The 18,366-nt window shown below is 38.8% G+C and overlaps 1 protein-coding gene across 1 annotated transcript in view; it reads left to right on the plus strand.

Moving 5' to 3' along the window:
• LOC139737986 (formin-like protein 3) overlaps positions 1–18,366 on the plus strand; it is a 125,735-nt gene that overhangs the window by 67,511 nt on the left and 39,858 nt on the right. The window contains exons 6-7 of the mRNA XM_071648652.1: positions 16,316–16,399; positions 17,322–17,478. Of these exons, the coding sequence (XP_071504753.1) occupies positions 16,316–16,399; positions 17,322–17,478 (241 nt within the window). The remainder of the gene's footprint in view (positions 1–16,315; positions 16,400–17,321; positions 17,479–18,366) is intronic.

Below are 18,366 nucleotides of genomic sequence, written 5' to 3' on the forward strand. Positions count from 1 at the left end.
GATGATGATGAGGACGATGATGATATTGATGATAATGATGATGATGAATCAAGTAGGTAAGGACATTTGTTGCTATTTTGTCACTGGTCAGCATCCGAATCTCATAGCTGGGTTTAGGCAGGAAGCGTAGCTAGCCAGGTGAGAACTTTTAGGGTCACCGTTTGTCCTGCAGGTTCTCTCACCATTGTTTTTGAGCACGTCGACTTGATTGTCATCGGCATGAGCTTTTAGTAGCATGAGGATGGGTCAAAAGCATTCCGGCCCACCACTGACCGGAACAAACGGTCACAATTAGTCCTGATAGAAATAGTATCAACCTGGGAGCAAAGAGTGGTGTCCGAGAGAGTGACACGTCTCCTGTTATTTTTTGCCACGGTGGGAAAAATTTGAGGGTTGTTGGTAGTTATGCTAATCCTGCATTTCAAGGTCCTTCTTTAAGAACTTAATCTCTTCCTGCAGGGTGTAACTTGCCCACTCCTTGTTTTTGTTTGTCCTCTTTAAATTCATTTTTTTTTCTTTTTGTGTTTTTTTTTTCTTTCTTTGACGAGGCAAAACAGTCAGGGAGTCTTGAATATCTGTCAAACTGTGCACAAGACAGACTCTTTATCGAGGTTTGGGTGGCTTAACGAAAAGCCCTGAAGGCAGGATCAAAATAAACTTAAGCAAAACACCCTCCATTGTTCACATGTCGCTGCAATCGTCTGCAAATTCACTCATTGCCTTTCGGCATCTCAATCTTTATCAATATCTGCCATCTCATGAAATATATATATGTATGTATATTTTTTCACCTACCTCTTGTAAGCACTTGGTGTGTTCCTCAACTACAGTGTATTATTCAGGGCACAGATGTACACATGGAAGCTCACACTCACACACACAAACACACCAACATACACAACGCTGGGACTCCGTGAGGTAATTTCCTTGATCGGTTCTCAATCATATCCCAATTTGCCACAGGGTGCATTTTTTTCCTCCCCTTTTTTCTTCTTTCTTTCTTTCTTTTTGATTCCTCCACTTTTCGTGTCCTCCTTTCTCGACAAGCCCAGCTCAGCATGTGAGCTTTCAAAGAATCTCGGGGGTTACGTGGTGTACCATGAATGTACCTGCATCCATCCAACTACTTATGTAGGACGAAGAAAATTGGGGGGGGGGGGGGTTGGGTTAGAAGGAGGAGAAGAGATGAAGGAATAGGGGATTGGTCTATTCTGTACTATAACCTTAAAATGCACGGGGCTGTAACCCACGGTGATGACTATCACAGTGAGTAATATCCAGGCTTCCCCGGCGTGTCAGTTATCACTTTGCTCTGTCGTCGTCTTCGTCGGCCCAGGTACCTACAAAGCAGATGGCTCCCATGCACGCAGACTTGAGGTCGTTATGATGAGAGGAGAATATTCCAACTTCATTGTTATATCTCTCCCTATATTTCTCTCTCTCCCCCCTCTCTCTCTCTCTCTCTCCTTTATTGTATCTTGATATCTGATCTCCAACCATAGGTTGCTTCTGTTCTTTTGCTATCTTTGAACTTAGTCTTTTCTGTTTAGAGTATATATATATTACCTCTTAGGAATATAATTTGTCTCAGATCAGGATTTGTAAGACTTTCCGTGAGTGCTTTCTTAATTACAGATCAAAAACAATAGTGATGGCCATAGATGTTTTGATGTTGTCGAGTACTAAATGTGTAGGCATAAATGTGAGCATAGCATTTATGTGTCAGGGAGAATAAGTTGATGTGTCTTGATTCAGCTTCACAAGTATTCATTGTCTGACGAACTTGGTGAAAATTGAATTATCACAAATTATAATTATGGTGTATGCAGAATATTTTTAATTAATAATAATTGTCTCTCCCACTTTAACTCCCTGTCTCTCAGGTTCTGTGTATCTTTTCAATCTTCCTTCACTTTCTGTCTTTGCCTCCAGCCTTCTTGCTATATATCACTCTTTCATTTTCTCTGTATTATATTCATCTGTATTTTTTTGTTCTCTCTTGCCCTGTACGTGCGGCTGTAATGATCTTTAAGGGGCATGGTGGTGGGGAATATCAGAGATATTAGAGTCCATCACATTGAATCAAGATATGTTATTTTGAAAATGATTTAGGGGTTTTGGATTACTTCGAAATCTTCCGGAACGACACCCCGGGGAAAACCTTCCACCAGGAGGCTGGTTATAGTTTTTGTTTTTGTTATCATCTGTATCATTCCCCAAAAGAGACTGCATTTCTTCTTTTTTTTAAGATCATTTATCACATGTGGCTACCATTCGGAAATGCTTGCAGATCGTTAGCACCTTTTCATCCGGTTTAGTGTCAAGGTCCACTCTAAGTAGTCCAAGCAGTATTTTATACAATAACTATTCACTTTATACATGTTGCACAGATATAGAGAGGAATGATGAGGAAAACTCTTTCAACATCGAAAAGAAGAGCACTGTTTCTGTACAGATGTACAATAACATGGAGATGGGATAATGTTCTTGTGGAATGCACAACTATTTCTGTACATTTAGATATTCTCTTAGTCTTATCAAACATCCATCTAGTATTTATCAGTTTTGATTAGTATTTGAATATTATAACTGGTAAATTGGTCTGAGCTCATCATGGGGTTTTACTTTATTTTATTCACTCTTTGATTAGAGTCCATCATGGATATCAAAGGTCCTGTTTACCATTTTTAAAAATGTCAAGATATCACATTTGATGCATATGTGTAGGTCTGTTGTATGACAAAACATCCTACCATATAAAATATTCGCAATAAAGCCTACAATATATTTAAAAGAGATATCAGTATTTTTCTCATTAAACCATAGCTGTAAACAGTTTAGTCTGGCACTATTTTTATTATAACTATTGTTCACATTTTGTGTATTTAACAATACTTAACATTGATTATATGGATTCAAATTTTTACAGTGGTTGTTTCTATCCCAAACTCACATTTTGGAACTATTCTAAAGCACTGATTTTTTTTTTTTTGTTCATCTTCAAAAGGTAAATTATGGCTTTAAGTTGTGAGGCAGGAAGCAAATGGCTAACCCCCCCCCCCCCCCCTTGAAAATTATCCACTTCATGACTACATTTAAAATATATCCCTGTAAGTTAATCTTCATGGCTGCAAGTGACAGACAGTACAGAATGTACATGTATGTGTGTGTGTGTGTGTGTGTCTTTTACACTTTCATCATACGAAACAGGAAAATCATGAGAGAGTAAGATCTTGCAGTGCACAAATGGAAAGGCAGCCAATGATAGACAGCACTATGTGGAGGGAATGGAATAAAAACTGGCAGCGTCCAGCTCGAATGATACACACAATGACCATGACGTGCGACAAGTAGTGGATGACTGGACAGACAATGGGTATTAAAATGAGAAATGACCGGACAAATAGATCAATTGGTCAATGCAGGCAAACCCTGACCTGGATACGCGAGACAAATTATTTGTCATGTATATGATCGTACGTGTCCATTTCCAAGATCGGTGATTCACTGGACCGTTAACTGGATCAAATAGTCAATACAAGGCATTATTGTTTTGGCTCCCTTTATGAAGAATATTGGAAGCGAATACCTTTTTACTCAGGGATATGATGTAAAGGGTATGAAAATTTGAAAGGATGTCGGGGGGGGGGGGGGGGGGTGGTAGGGGGATGGAGAGGGGAGAGGAGGGGGCTTTAGAGGAAAGAGAAGGGGGGCTGGACTTGAAAGGGAAGAGATACCAAAGTCATCCTGGCCATTGTCTGCTCTGACGGCTATGAATGACATTTAATGTCTGACTGTCATCCAGTGGAATGAACCTTTTCATCAAATTAGCCCCCAAAAGCAGGTGCGTAGTATTACCCCCAAACGAGACAAAAGACTCTGAATGGCTCCTGAAGGGAGAGAGGGAAAGAGAAGAAGTGAAAGAATTGAAAAATGCCCTTGATAATCCTAGTATGAGTTGATGTCCTGCTCTACATACAGTAGATAGAGCAGGTGGTCTGGTAGAGTTTGTATGAATGAAGTTTGCAAATTCTGCACAGGTTTTCTAGACATCCTGCTGCATTCTGTCTTCTGAGTGGTGCAGTTTCTGGTCAGTTTGGAGTAATGTAGGCTATATGATTGGCTTGTTTGTACTATCAATGAGTAAGGGCGACTTAAAATTTTGAAATTGACACACAGTATTATGCAGTATTAAAACCTAAACTAAACTTTTGTTATTTTGACTTTGGACATGGTCACCACTTACACTGTATGAATCTTTTAGTGCACGAATAGAAAAAGAACAAGAAAAAAAATAATCCATCTCCTCCCTAATATGAGGAGTGCACAGAAAAAAGAAAAATACTTTCCACAGCAATAGAACAAGATAAGAAATAATAAAGACATTATACGTAATTTCAACTGAGGTATGTGATAAAGAACACCATCCCACCATTTGGAAAAAAAAAATAGAAGGAGAAAATTTTCTAGTTACTATGAGAATAGACTCTGACATCATGGCTATATGATTTTTTTTTTTTTTTCATTTCTCAATTCCTCATTTAAACCCAATTTTATTTCAAAACACCATTTGTGTAATCGAAAAGCTTATGAGACATCTAACCTAACCACTGCATGAATAGTGAGAAATGTCAAGAGCAATTCTTCAATTTCTTCTTGATTTATTCATCTGTTGTTTGGTATACTCAGTGCATATCCTTCTTCCTGGTCGATACAGGGGAATATTTCTTCAAATTATACATTGTCATAATGTTTTTAATCTTTATTTCTTGTCGCTGGAAATGTCTGTGGCATGCAATTTTTTTCCTGAAAGACAGTCTCTTTTATGGATTAGAAGCTTCTCATGCTATGCTTCAAGCGCATTACAACTGTGCTCACTCCACTGGTCAAACCATGGCTGACAGATACTGAGCCCCACTTGTAAATTTAGTGAAGTTTGCTTTTAGTAGATTTTGATGCCAACTTTAAAGACTTAGCTATATATTTCTGTTTTCATATCAAAATGTATCATAAGAAACGAGGAAGAAAAGAGAAATGCAACAAATAGAAGTTATCTTATTGCCTTCTTTTGATGGAAACCAGTGGACACTTGTTTCAAGAAAATGACTTTCAAATGTGCGGGGGAAAAGGGAACACGTAGTCGTCGTCAGTATCTTCTGCATGTTGACTTTAGTGTCGGGAGATGATACGGCTAGGGCGCCTTGATTTCTCCACTCTAAATACCCTGATCTGGCCTTCAACCCTGTCGGACATGTGTAGGCAGTGGAGCAGATATCCATGTGGTACCAATGGTCTCTCCCTTTTCGTGTTCGTGTAATGAGCCCGAACTTTAGCAGCAAGGGGGTGAGGGTGGGGGAGGGGGTTGGAAGATTTGGGCTTAGGCCAGATTAGACAGCATATCAAATTTTTTATCTTTTTGTATTTTTTTATATTTTTACAATGTATGAGTCTGGAGACTGCTCTGTTCGATGCCATTTTGTTATTCAGCCCAGAAAATCTGCATTCTGCCTACAAATAGTTTCAGCTCATCAAATGAAAACTTTTAGTTATCAATTCATTACATTACATTTTCTCTTCAAAGTTTTAAATGTTTGTGGGTATGTGTGTGGCCAGAGGGTTCACGATATTTTTGATTCCATGACAAGTTCATGATGTAGTACAGTAAGGCACTCTGGTTTTTTTGGGGGGGGGTTTTTTGAGGGGGGGGGGGTGGGATGGTATAGACTAGAGTAGAGATTATTTAGTTTAATGACTCTGTATGCAGGGAAAATCTGGGGTATGAGGTTACGTCGTGGGGATTTTTATATTTTCCTCCGCATATTCCGCTCCTTTTACTCCCTTTATTTCATGCCTGAAACACTGATACGACAAACAGGATCTTCATGTATCAAACATCAACCCTGGAGTAACTAATTAGTCTGGAATCGACCGCGCCAAGTGGCCATAATTTTGGAACTTAGAGAGAGAGAGAGAGATGGAGAGAGAGAGACATAGGAGAAGGAAGGAGAGATGTGTGAGACCGAGAGAGGAAAGGAAAAAAATAAGAGCTGAATCCTTGCCACTGGTTGGAAGAAAAGAAAAGAGTTGAAGGAATGGTATAGTTTTAGTGGAAATGGGGATTCAAGTTTCCAACTTTTTTTGTGAGATAATGAGAAACCTCCTATAAAATATGAAAGACATACAATTCTATGAGGAATACAGAGTTTATTTGATAAAAAATTGGTTTTGAAATGGCTTAAGATATCAAAAAACAAAGTGGATCTACTGAAAGGTGGGACCCACCTTCTATTAGGATCACTTTCTTTTACTTTGTTTTTGGGTGGCTCAGCCATTTCAAAACCGATTTATATCAAATAAACTGTCAATTCCTCTTAGAATTGTATGTCCTTTAATATTTCATATTTGTGGTTTCTAAGTATCTTACAAAAAGTTAAAACCTGAATTCTCATGTCAATCAAAACTATACCATCCCTTTAAGAGTGGAATGTCATGCACATTTTCACAAAGTTAACCACCCGATTTGTTTCTGTGTGCTTCTTGAGAGCCAATATTCTTTCTCTTCTTAATTTCAGTAACACATCGGTCTGTAGTGCAGCATTTGAAATCACCGGGCCACTACTGATTAGAGGCAAGCAGAGGCCACTATTGTTGTTAATCGGTTTAATTGATTATTCGAAATTATCAAGCTTGTGTAATGGTATCCTCACTTCTGCTTCCTGCCAAAGTAACCGGGGATCTCAGTTCCGAATGATTTTCCTTTGATCCACCAAGGGGTTGCTTTGATACTGTACATCGTTTGGGGGATTTCGCCGGTGGGACCGTAACAAGCAAACGCACAGCATATACAGAAAGAGGCACTCCATATCAGGCAATTGATTCATGGGTGTGCAGAGGACTTAAAAAGAATGCAAATGAACAGGACTACTATAATGTAGATACATATACATATATGTATGCACAATGTGCACGATGTTTACATTTTTTGGACTGCTGTAAAACATGATATTTTCGCGCATGAAAATTTCGCGAATTGGAGCCGACGGCCTTTCTTGCAGCATGAAATTTTTCGCAATTTGCCACTGGCATCCAATGCATATTGTGTAGGCAAGAACTTTCGCGTGCATTTTAATTTTGCGGATGCTGGTGCTCGAGAAATTCGCAAAATTAAAGTGCACGCGAACATTCCTCGTTTTATAGTACAGTTAAGATAGATGCATGTAATATCAGGCAGTGGATATAATTCAAGTATAAAATGTAGGCACAAATGTGTGTGCAATGTGCAGGATGTTCACAATGTTTGAACTACCAGATTAACCTAATGTGATGTTCTTTAATGATATGTCGCTTTAGCAGAGTTGACCAGAAGGGCCCGAAGATCACGAAGGTGGTACAAATGAAACCATGGTTTAAACCATGGACAAAAACCATGGAGCGCCAAGTGTCGCACGGAATATTTTATTATGAAATTGGTCATTTCATTGACAAAATGACCGTTTCATTAATGAAATTATTATTTCGTGGACGAAATGTTCGTTTAGTTACAGAATGTTGTTATTTTGTTACAAAATAATCATTTCATCGACAAAATGACTGATTTTCGTAACAAAATATTCCATGCGACACTTGGAGCTCCATGGTTTTTGTCCATGGTTTAAACCATGGTTTCATTTGTACCACCTTCGTGAATTCAGGCCATGGGGTATATCAGAAGACAGCTTAAAAAAAAAACACAAATAAAAAAAAGAAATCAATAATGTTTGGCAGTCTACCAAAAATTGACTAATACAAGGATGTATTGGTGAAATATCCTGCCTTTTTATAGACATCATTCTAGAATTACAGATCAGATCACAGAAAGAAGAGATGAATTAAAAGAGAATGAGAATGAGAGAGAGAGCGAAAAAAAACCAAGAAAACAGTTAAAATGGAAAAAATATATAAAAAAAGTTGTTCTCACCTCTCTATCTGTATTTACAAGGTCGTGCAAATTGTTCAGTTTTCCTGAAAGTTTGCAGTGCACTTTGTGTGGGTGACCAAGGGGTCAAACAATTTCATATATTTTTTGTTTTGTTTTGTAATTTGAAAGTTGTTTTTTTCTTAGAAATATCACGTGAATAGCATAATGACAGCATGATTAGTGAAAAGAGTTGAGACTATCTGGGGGGAGTGGAACAACAATCTCTCTGAATTTCAGGGAATAGCTATTTATCATTTTACCAGTACTTTTCCAACCAGAAACTGTCATTTCAGGCAACTTCATGCTTGCATGAATGCGAGCAAAATACACAGACTACAGAAAACTGGGGATGTTTAAAGAGGAGTTGTGACAAAAGTCCCGGAAAAGCTGCCAGTGAGAGGTAACTAGAGATGGAAGTTGATGTGATATGAGAATGCTATATCTTCTAATGACTTTGCAACTTAGCGTAGTTATCGTCCCTGGGGTGTCAAGGGCCTCGTATCTAAAAAATCATGAATTTTCCAAGTGAGCATTTTTTTTTATAGTTTGTTTTCATGACAGTTTCACAAAATAGCATCAATATTGATGTCAAATAATGCAGAAACATTATTTTGTATTATTTTGATAATTGTAATATTATAAGACTCCAATCAATGTTTGTGATAGCCTAAATTGAGTTAGGTGGTGGTTTTATTTTAATATATGCCAATTGAGATATAAAGTCTTGTCACCTCATGGATGGTATGGTCAGTAATTCCTTTGTATAGCAGGATTCCACGCAAGTTTTAGAAATCTATGTAGTAGGTACGTATGTCTGGTTGAACATTGGAGCGACTTGTTTTTTCACAGCACAGAAACAGAAATCTTTCATACAAGAACGACAGTCCTTGAAATGCATGCAGTTCGTGTCATTCATTTGCCCCCCTTTTTTTTTTCTGCTAGTTGAATCCTTGTGGAATGACTTGTTTCACAAAGTGCTGGTTAGCAAAAAACACTCAATCCCTACCGTGAAAGCTGCTCCGTGATTAGAAGTAAATTCCGCCGTGTCATGTCGTCTTACAAGGTCAAATGTGCTCTGTAGACGACCAAGTGTAATAAAAAATTAAATATAAAAAAAAAGAGAGAAGAGAAGATGAAGAAGAAGAAAAAATTCTAACCAAATTATGAGTGACAAGTTCAGAGGAGAGAAAAAAAAATGAGGAGAGGAAATTAGCCAATCGCATCGGGACAGGCTTTTCGTGAAGATAGGAAAAGGGCGTTTTGGGAAATCAGTCTGTGATTGGCTGATTAAGGAAGAAACCATTAATTGCTTGACCTACGAGCATGTAATGCTCGGCTTGTAATAAACAGGGTTGCGAGATGTTCACCCTTTAAAAAAAAACCGGCGTGCGAAATCAATTTGTCGCCGTCTCGACCGCATCGTGGTGGGCAGAAGGTCCCCCCCAAGATGTGCAGCCAGCGCCGGCGGTATCAAATGTGAATTTGTGATGAGGCCCTCCGCTGGCAATGCGGCGCAATTGATGCACCCAAAAATATTGAAGAACCACACTGCATTTCCACGGCATATTGAATGGGACAGACTCAAAATTTGTGCAAAAATATCCTTTGATATGTTTCTAAACAGGAAGTCCTTCTAGTCTTTGACCATTATCATTATTGAGCTCAAGATCACATTTCATTCCAGACTAACTATTAGAACATTTCAGTCTGAACCTCCATCAAATTGAATTGTACTGTAAAAGTGGACATTTTGGTGGTGTGTAAAGTTTTTGCTCATTTTTGCGTAACCAGAAGCCAGTGCAAAAATAAAAACACACAAATATGTTCCACTAATGAATGTCTTGATTCTGCATTATTAAAAACATGTGAAATTCATCTTACCCAGCTGATCATGAAAAATTACTTGCCCGAAAATAACCACTTTTACAGTATGACATGTATAGATTTTCATGGCACTGTCTTTAGTCCACTTTGCAAAATATTTGTTTGCAATGCAATGGCCACTCTTCAGTTGCTTGAATACAATACAATCTCTGACAAGTCTCCGTGATAGATGTTGCTTTTCCAAGCATTGCAACTTCTTATTTACCGGTAGTCTGATGATGTAATCACAGATCTACCTAACTATGAGTGTTCCACAGAAGACACTTTCTTAAGTTCATTATGCATTCTCACTGACAAGGATTTGTTTTGCTAATTTCTTTCTTTTTGTAGTCATTCCTTGCAGGCCTGACCTACATGCTTTTAGATATATTTACTGTACCAACCTTCTGGAAATGAACTAACTTGGAGAAGGTTCGTTGGATTCTGTGTTGATATTGCCATGTGAGAAGATCAACAAAATAGACAAATGCACAGACATTGAGTAGGAAGCACCATGAAATCAACTCATTGTGCTTGTTGCATTACTTGGTTATTTTGTGTGTTTGTTTGTTTGTTTGTTTTTCTTCTTGTTGTTTCTGGGTTCGCTGAAATGTGGCCAAAACATTGCCAAATTCCCCTTGCTTCCAGATTAGCCGGTAAAGTAGAAATTGATAAGAGAGGGGTATATGAGGATAATGAACCGTCTGTGCACTTTGTATGTTTCGGTGACCTTTCATCCCTCGCCTTCATTTTTGTGGACGAGATGCGAGAAATTTCCGTGCATTGCTGATGCTTCGCTAGATGGGTAGGTAATGGCGGCTCTCTGAAAAATGATTGCCTGCAGTACTAGAGTGCAGTCTCTGAGACCCAGGGTCCAATGCAAGTATGATTTCTGTTTATTATGCCAAGCAACAACAACAGCAACAAGCAAACAACAAAAAACAAAAACAAACAACAAAAATAATACGCACACACATACACTGTGAGGCCCAGGGTCCAATGCAGGTATAATTTCTGTTCATTATGCCGAAAAAGAAAACAACAACAACAACAACAACAACAAGCAAACAGCAAAAAACAAAAAAAAACAAACAAAACAAAACAAAAAACAAAACAAAGCAAAAACAAGCAACAACAGTATATACACACACACTGTGCAGTCCAGGGTTCAATGCAATTATAATATCTTTTTGTTGCGCCAAAATAAAAAAACAAACAAACAGCAAACAAACAAACAAACATAAAGCAAACACCAACAACGACAGCACAACTCAACTGAGCAAAAGACCTTAACAAGAAAGACAAAGAGTATGATGCAGAATATTAACCTATATCTACTCATCATACTCATAAAATTTTTTCTCACGTTATGGAAAGAATCGCCGAATATGATCATGAATATGATCCACAGCATTTGTATGGCGCCATATATCTGTTATAGAAACATTCAAAGGCGCAGACTCCTCCAAGACAGTTAGTAATTGAATGTCCGGTGAAAAATGTGAGTCTTGAGTGAGGCTTTGAAGTGATCCAGTTTGTCAATTTCACGGAGGAAAGAATATCCGATTTTATATCGTTGATATGAAAGATTGAATGTTAATAGGGCAACATACTGTGATATCAAAGTGTTTGCAAAGTATGGGAAATGAAATGTACAATATAGAGAAACTGAAACCAGAGCTGTATTTTGTTGCTCATTTACACTCGAGAAGATTATTTGTCCTTGGCGCACAAACTGCCAAACATGATTACTCAGACTTTTTGTGATTAATGTTCATGTTTTCCTGTTTTGCAGTTTAAAAGCGTGGTAGCAGAAAGATTATGGCGGCAGAATGTATTGGGAGGGAGATCTTTTTTTTTCTATTCTGAATTTGTTTTCAATTAATCTCTGATTCATCCTTCCTAAAAATAGTTGTGTATTCAGTCAAAACTTCCCAGCCCCTCAAATCTGGTGAAAGTTGTCGTGATACTCAGATTAATTTGTTTGTGCTGAGTCGTTCAAATTGTAAGTATGTTCATGAAGATGAGGGTTGAGATGGAGGGAAATCCTGTTTTAAATGTAAAGAATGTTTTAAATGAAATGTATATGTATACGGTGCAAGGTTGGATATAATGTTTCTTTTAGATAGGAAACCACTGTCGTAGATGGTTTCAAGAAAAATGAAAGAAACCAAAGGAAGGTACAAAGTTTATTAACAATGCGAGCAAAATAGGATGCTGACATAGATATTCAACATAAAAAAGAAAAAGAAAGGGAAGCAAGAATGTAAAGTAGCAGCCAAAGATTTGACTCGTGTGAGACATGCTTGTACGCAAACCATGATATCTGGTGGTTCACCTACGATGTATCTATCTTAATCAAGCTCAGTGACCAGGTTTTAACTTGAGTCTGACCATGATATCAGGGATTTTTCTTACTACACTTGTAGATCCCATTCATGCCAGTGTACTCACTGAGTGTTATCGAATAAAGTAATACCGGAAGTCTCAAGGGAAGAGTTTTAGTCATAATCTTTGTACCAGTAGGCCTACTTGATAATTCATCATTTGACAAAGATGTTGGAAAAGGAACTACAAACACAGGACAAGGAAAACATTGAAATACTTGACTAAAAACACCACCACCTGATGCTGTATGCTTTGAATGAATATTATAGCTGTATCACTTCTTTGATACCACTTCGGAAGGTGGAGTTTGAAACTTCCTAACTAGTCTGCAACCCAAGATTTTTATTGCCTTCTTTCTCATATTGAGGTGTTATTAGAAACTCAGGATGGAAATGGAGATTGCATCTCTTGCACGTCCCGTCTTGCACATATTACCTTCTGTCATTTATCAAATTGCCATGTCGGCATTCCAAGTACAGAGCAGTAGTCTGAAGAAGAATAGGAAAAAAAAAATTATAGAAAATTGCGAAAGATCCAGAAGATGAGGAGCGTGTGACGGAGCAAATCGTGCCGAAGATCCGCAGATGAGGAGCGATAAGTGGCGAGGGTGATAATGAAATTAGGACTGGATGTAGCGTGGATATTTAAAAAGCCAGACAGCTGCTCACTGTCTAGATTGGTAGGGGGAATAAAACAAAACAACAACATCAACAGAAAGGCTGCACCCATGGTGACGGCAAACAAGCAACTGTTCTACAATCGCTGCGTGCACCCTCCTGAAATACGGCGAGGAAAGTCAAACCGTCTTAAAGATGCGCTTGAAGTATTAAATGCTTGTAGGGAAATTTTGGAAATCTCTGACATCTTTTATGTGGAAGGAGCAGAGACGAATGTTTGTCGTCCTTTTGATCAAGAAAACTGGAATAGTTTTAAAGTACTGCCATTAAGTGATTGAAGATAAAGTATGGGTGCAACCTTCAATATTATCTACCTGTTTGTGACACTGGTGAGAACAATAAGCCCATCCCAAGATGTTGATCAGGACTCGTCACCCTGACACTGACAAAACCTTTTCAAACAATTTTTAGCAAAAACTCGCTACATTACTGTGAAAGTTTGAAGCGACTGTGCCTAGAACATGATGTTTGATGTTGGAATTTTGTAGTACGAACGGAGCCTGTGCCTTGACAAAACTCACAGAGCGTTCACTCTATACTTGGACTTCTTCCTGCAACACACATGCAGAAATATGAACCAAAAGTTTGCAGCCTAATGACTAGACTGATTTTGACTACGGTACACGTTCTGTGTGGCCATAGACTACTTTGCCGAAAACATTACAATTGCAAAAACCTGATACAGCACTACAATTTTTCATTGCAGTATTAATGGAAAGCCGCAAACACAGCAAATTTCCGTGTTTGCGAAGTCTGTGTGAGTGAGGATTGGCATAACATGACTGTGGCACGGTGTTGTGCTTTTCAGATGTTAACTCTCCCTGAACAAAGCAGTGTGATACAGCAGTGCTTTTAGCATCCTGACAGTTTCAGTAGTCCATGACACAAGCTGTGATGTTTGCTAAGAGGTTGTCACGTTTAAAAGGGCTAGCTGCCATGAATAACGGATGAGTGCAAATGAAAGCGAAGATTTGCATTCGCTGGGTGAGCTAAAACATTCGGCTAACTTTCTCAAATTCATGATTTCCTCCGAGTATGTTGTCACTGGCAGTATAAAGCAACTGAGTGCATCTGCATGAATTGTGTCCTTTCATCCAGTCTTGCTAAGCATTGGGGTTTGTTGTGTTTCAACTTGGAGGAGGAGATATGTACACACAGCGTAGATGTACAACCGTAAAACTTGGAAAACGTTCAAGTGGTCCATTTCTACTTCTCAACCAAAATTGCATCGATTTGCACTTATAATATGACATTATGACTATTGAAGAAGAAAATTCTGTCATAAAAAATTCCTTACGGCATTTTTTTTTATTCTTCAGTTTGATATGGAAATAGTAATATCCTGCATGCCAGAACCTAGTAGGTTTATAGTATATTGCATGTAAGTTGCCTTCAGAAGTTCAAACCCGTAGTGATCCTTTGTTCTAGCTGGGCCAGTCTGCAGAGGTGCACTCTAATGACATTTTGATGGATACTTGCCTCATCAAACCCCCTCAAAAAAAAAAATTAATTGGCCCAGATACTGGGCAGGAAAACATCTGTTAAAACACAGGCCCAATCAGGCTGTAATCGGTTGACCGGTTGACCGAGCTTGTTCGGCCAGCTTATGTACGGCTGTGGATGCAAGTGGGGTGGGTGGGGAGAAGACAATTGGATTGATAGTCTAAGGTGCCAGTCTGCTCTTACCCCATCTATATCTTTCTTGCATTATTTTCATTATCTTTACATATTCATTATTGTTTATTGATTCAATTTATCCAGACGCCAGGGGCATCAAATAATCGTAGCAAACAGTTAAAGGTAGATAGATTGTTTGCAGGGGGAGGGGGAACATACCAGTGGGCCTACATAAAAGAGAGATATGTATCTTTGTACATCTCTAGAGAGATATGTTGTATTAACATATTATGTGTGACATCCTGCTATAAAATGTCGAATTTAATGCAGTATGGGTTATCTAGGGCAACCTGCACCTGCAAGTTGTTTTTAAAAGTTGTTTCACCAAAATGAGGAGGAAGAATTATTCATTTGTTGTCTCAAGGGGAGTAATCACGGGCAATGAACATGAGCCAAAATCTTCATCGTAGGAAGAAACTGTGATTGATAGTAGCCTTGGACTTAGGCTAAGATATCACGTGGATTGCTAATCCCTGGTGTTAGGACCTTTCCTTTCGCTCTGAAGCAGCCCCCGAAATAGATGATCTGCATTTTTTTTTTCCCACCACATCTGGTGGGATCAAGACTGGTGTGTCATATCTCTATCTCAAGAAGGAGAGTTTGAATCAAACTATAACAACAACAAATCCATTACTTAGCTTTGCAGAGAGTGTAATCATTTGAATGGTAATTAATGATTTCCACATCAGAAAAATCCTACAGTTGGAAAAGATATAATAAGATTTATTAATTTTGCATTCGTTGTATCTGTTGTATCCACACTTTTAAGCATTTAACATTATTGGTGATTTTCAAGTCTGTGCTGTTACAGCATGTAGAGCCTTATGTATAATGAGTAATTAATTAACTGTATTTATTAAGAATTTCTATCTAGGAAAGTGAAACAGATTACTAGTATTTGTGAGTGATATTTTTCTTGTGGAAATACTGGCCAGTTTGTATATCTAGCCTATGATCAGCCCTTGTTTAGTTACCAAGTTCTGTGGTTATTATTGCAGATTACATACAGTATCAATCATATGTGTCATATGCAACCACTTCTCTTTGTGTACAGTAACCGACTTGCTTTCTTGTATTGTTTTTTTTTTTTAATAGTATATCTGTTTACGTCCTGTCCCTGTCTGAAGTGTGCCAGGATTATATGTGTTATTACAACTGATTGACAAATTGCTCTTTATCGACATAAATAAACACTGATTATCAAATGTTTTAGTGTCTGTTTCATGTCATGTATTGACATATTCACACAAGTGGTCTTGGTCATTCCTTCACAAGGCTTATCAGAGAGAAGGATAGAACTCCCTTGTACAGTTGAAAAACAACAACAACAACAACAGCAACAAGAAAATAAATGTATGTGGCCATCCTCTGCACATTGACATACAGTGAGGAATTTTACACATGTGATGTTAAGATCACAAAATAAGACAAGTTAATTTAAGCTTCTCCTCCCCATCCTGTAGACGCCATGGAAGATGACATCATGCCTGTCAAAATGCCTTTGTCCTTCCCTTATAATACTCGGCTTGATTTCACTCATTCTCCGACAAGTTGCTTCAATTCCTTTTTAACCTGTCGAGGACAAGTCCCGAGTATACTTGGGCAAGTGTCTGTGGGAAATGTGTCTTGTAGCAAAATTAGCTCATCCTCAGTGGTTTAATGGACTGGACTAAGGACAGTCTACTCATTGATGATTACTCTACAATTGTATATTAACCCCTTCCTTCCCAATGTCTCTTTTTGTCGTATGCAGGTGGGTGAGGGAGTTCCTGAACGAAGAGAACATGGGGTTAGATGTCTTAGTCGAGTACTTGCAGTGGCTCAACAAGACCATGACGTAAGTTGGATGTTTGGACGTGAAGACAGAGACATGTATCAGTTTAACCAGTTGACCAGTCAACCAGTTGGTCAGTCAACCACTGGGTCAGTTAACCAGTAGTTGGTCAGGCAACTAGTGGGTCAGTTTAACCAGTTTGATAGCCAGTTGACCAGTTAGTCAGTGAACCAGTAGTTGGTCAGTTAACCAGTTGGTCAGGCAACGAGTGGGTCGCTTGACCAGTTAGTCGGTTGACCAGTTGGTCAGTTAACCAGTCAGTCAGTCAACCAGTCAGTCAGTAAACCAGTCAGTCAGTCAAACCAAGAGATAGACCAACCAACAAGCACAAATGCACTGACATAAAACACAAACTAGTGTAGTTGGTTTGAGGAGACATTGTGGCTCAGTGGATGGGACTATGGGCTCTCAGTGATGAGGTTCCAGGTTCATATCCCCTGGCAGCAGCAGCTAGCTGTGCCCTTAGACAAGGCAATTTACCACATTTGCCTCTAGAGTCCTTTCAGCAGTGGGGACGTAAGGTCGCCGGTCCTTTGACAGCTTGCTGATTTTCAGTTTATTTGCTATTTCAGTTTATTTGCTTCCATAGTGGTCACTAATAATGGGTAATGTGTCATCTACAGCAGTGCCAGGCTGTACTTTGCAATGAACTCTTGTGAAGGATATACTGAGGTGCACTGTTTTATGATATTGAATACACATGTATTAATCAATATCCTGGCGAAACAAAATAAAAAATGAGAACAACTACACTTATGATTAACTACGATACTTTCATTGATTTATCGTAGGAATTGTTTGAAAGTTGTTCAGAATAAAGCTTTGAGATTTTAGAGCATCTTCAAAATTGTTTTTGTTTTGTTTTGTTTTGTTTTTGCTGACATCGCTGGTTGCACACTCACGTTAACCGTTCCCCTCTCAACAGCCATGAGGAGCATCTCGAACAGAACCCGCCCCCCAAGCAGCGGAGTGTGAGGGGGTCGCGACACGGGAAGCGCCCCTCTATGCAGTCCCATCTCTCCATCACCCGGGACGACGTACACGTCTGCATCATGTGCTGCAGAGCAATCATGAATTTCCAGGTAAACATTTGCCCCCCCCCCCCCCACCTACTCCACGTCAAACACCTCTTTGCAGGTTGCTCCAAACACTCACCAGCCCCTTGATTCCTAGGCTGACCAAAACTTACCTGTTTGGCAAGATGAATGGGCACTTACAATATGTACCTGCTCAAAAGTATGGTTACTTTGAACCAATCCCCATTTGGGCCTGTGGCAAAAATATCTCTTGTAACTCCCCATCCTGGTACAAAATGGGCTCAGTCCATACAATTGGTAACATAGCACTCTATGGAATTGAAAGGAGCATTCCATTATGAAAATGAAAGGGGTGTGGCACTTGTTTTGAGAGGCACACAATTGAGTTCATTTCTGCAGGGGATCGCATCACTTCAAAGAAAATAAAAACCTTGGATGATGTGTCCATACTGAGGAATTGAAATGTGTTTTGTGCTGAGAATATAATTAGGCCTATATGAAGTATAAAGATAATGTAACTTCCAAAACTTTTCAGTAATGACGCAGACGCTGACAGATGCATTGTCTGCGTAGGATGCCCTCATTCCTGTTCTGATTACAAGCTCTTCTATCAGCTTTGTTAGCAAAAGCATTATATTGATTCCTTATGTGAGAGCATTCAAGTACCAACTGCAAAATGATGCAAATGTGTGTTCCAGCATCATACACACATCTGTTTTCTCTGGGAACAAAGGAGAATCACTTTTGATGGGAAAGCTCTGAACAAAATGTACTTTGTAAAAGAGTATGACAAAGTTTTTGTCTCCTTAACAGGTTTAGCAGTTGGAGGTATGTTTCTGCAGCATGAATCACTATAATGAAATTGTAATCTGCCAGTGAACAGGGATAAAACCCTATTAAAGTGATCTCCTCCAAAGAGTTTCTCATCCTCTT

The sequence above is a fragment of the Diadema antillarum genome, unplaced genomic scaffold (assembly GCF_040938485.1).
Source record: "Diadema antillarum isolate AM-2024a unplaced genomic scaffold, OU_Dant_1.0 seq00000718_RagTag, whole genome shotgun sequence".
Classification (NCBI taxonomy): Eukaryota; Metazoa; Echinodermata; class Echinoidea; order Diadematoida; family Diadematidae; genus Diadema; species Diadema antillarum.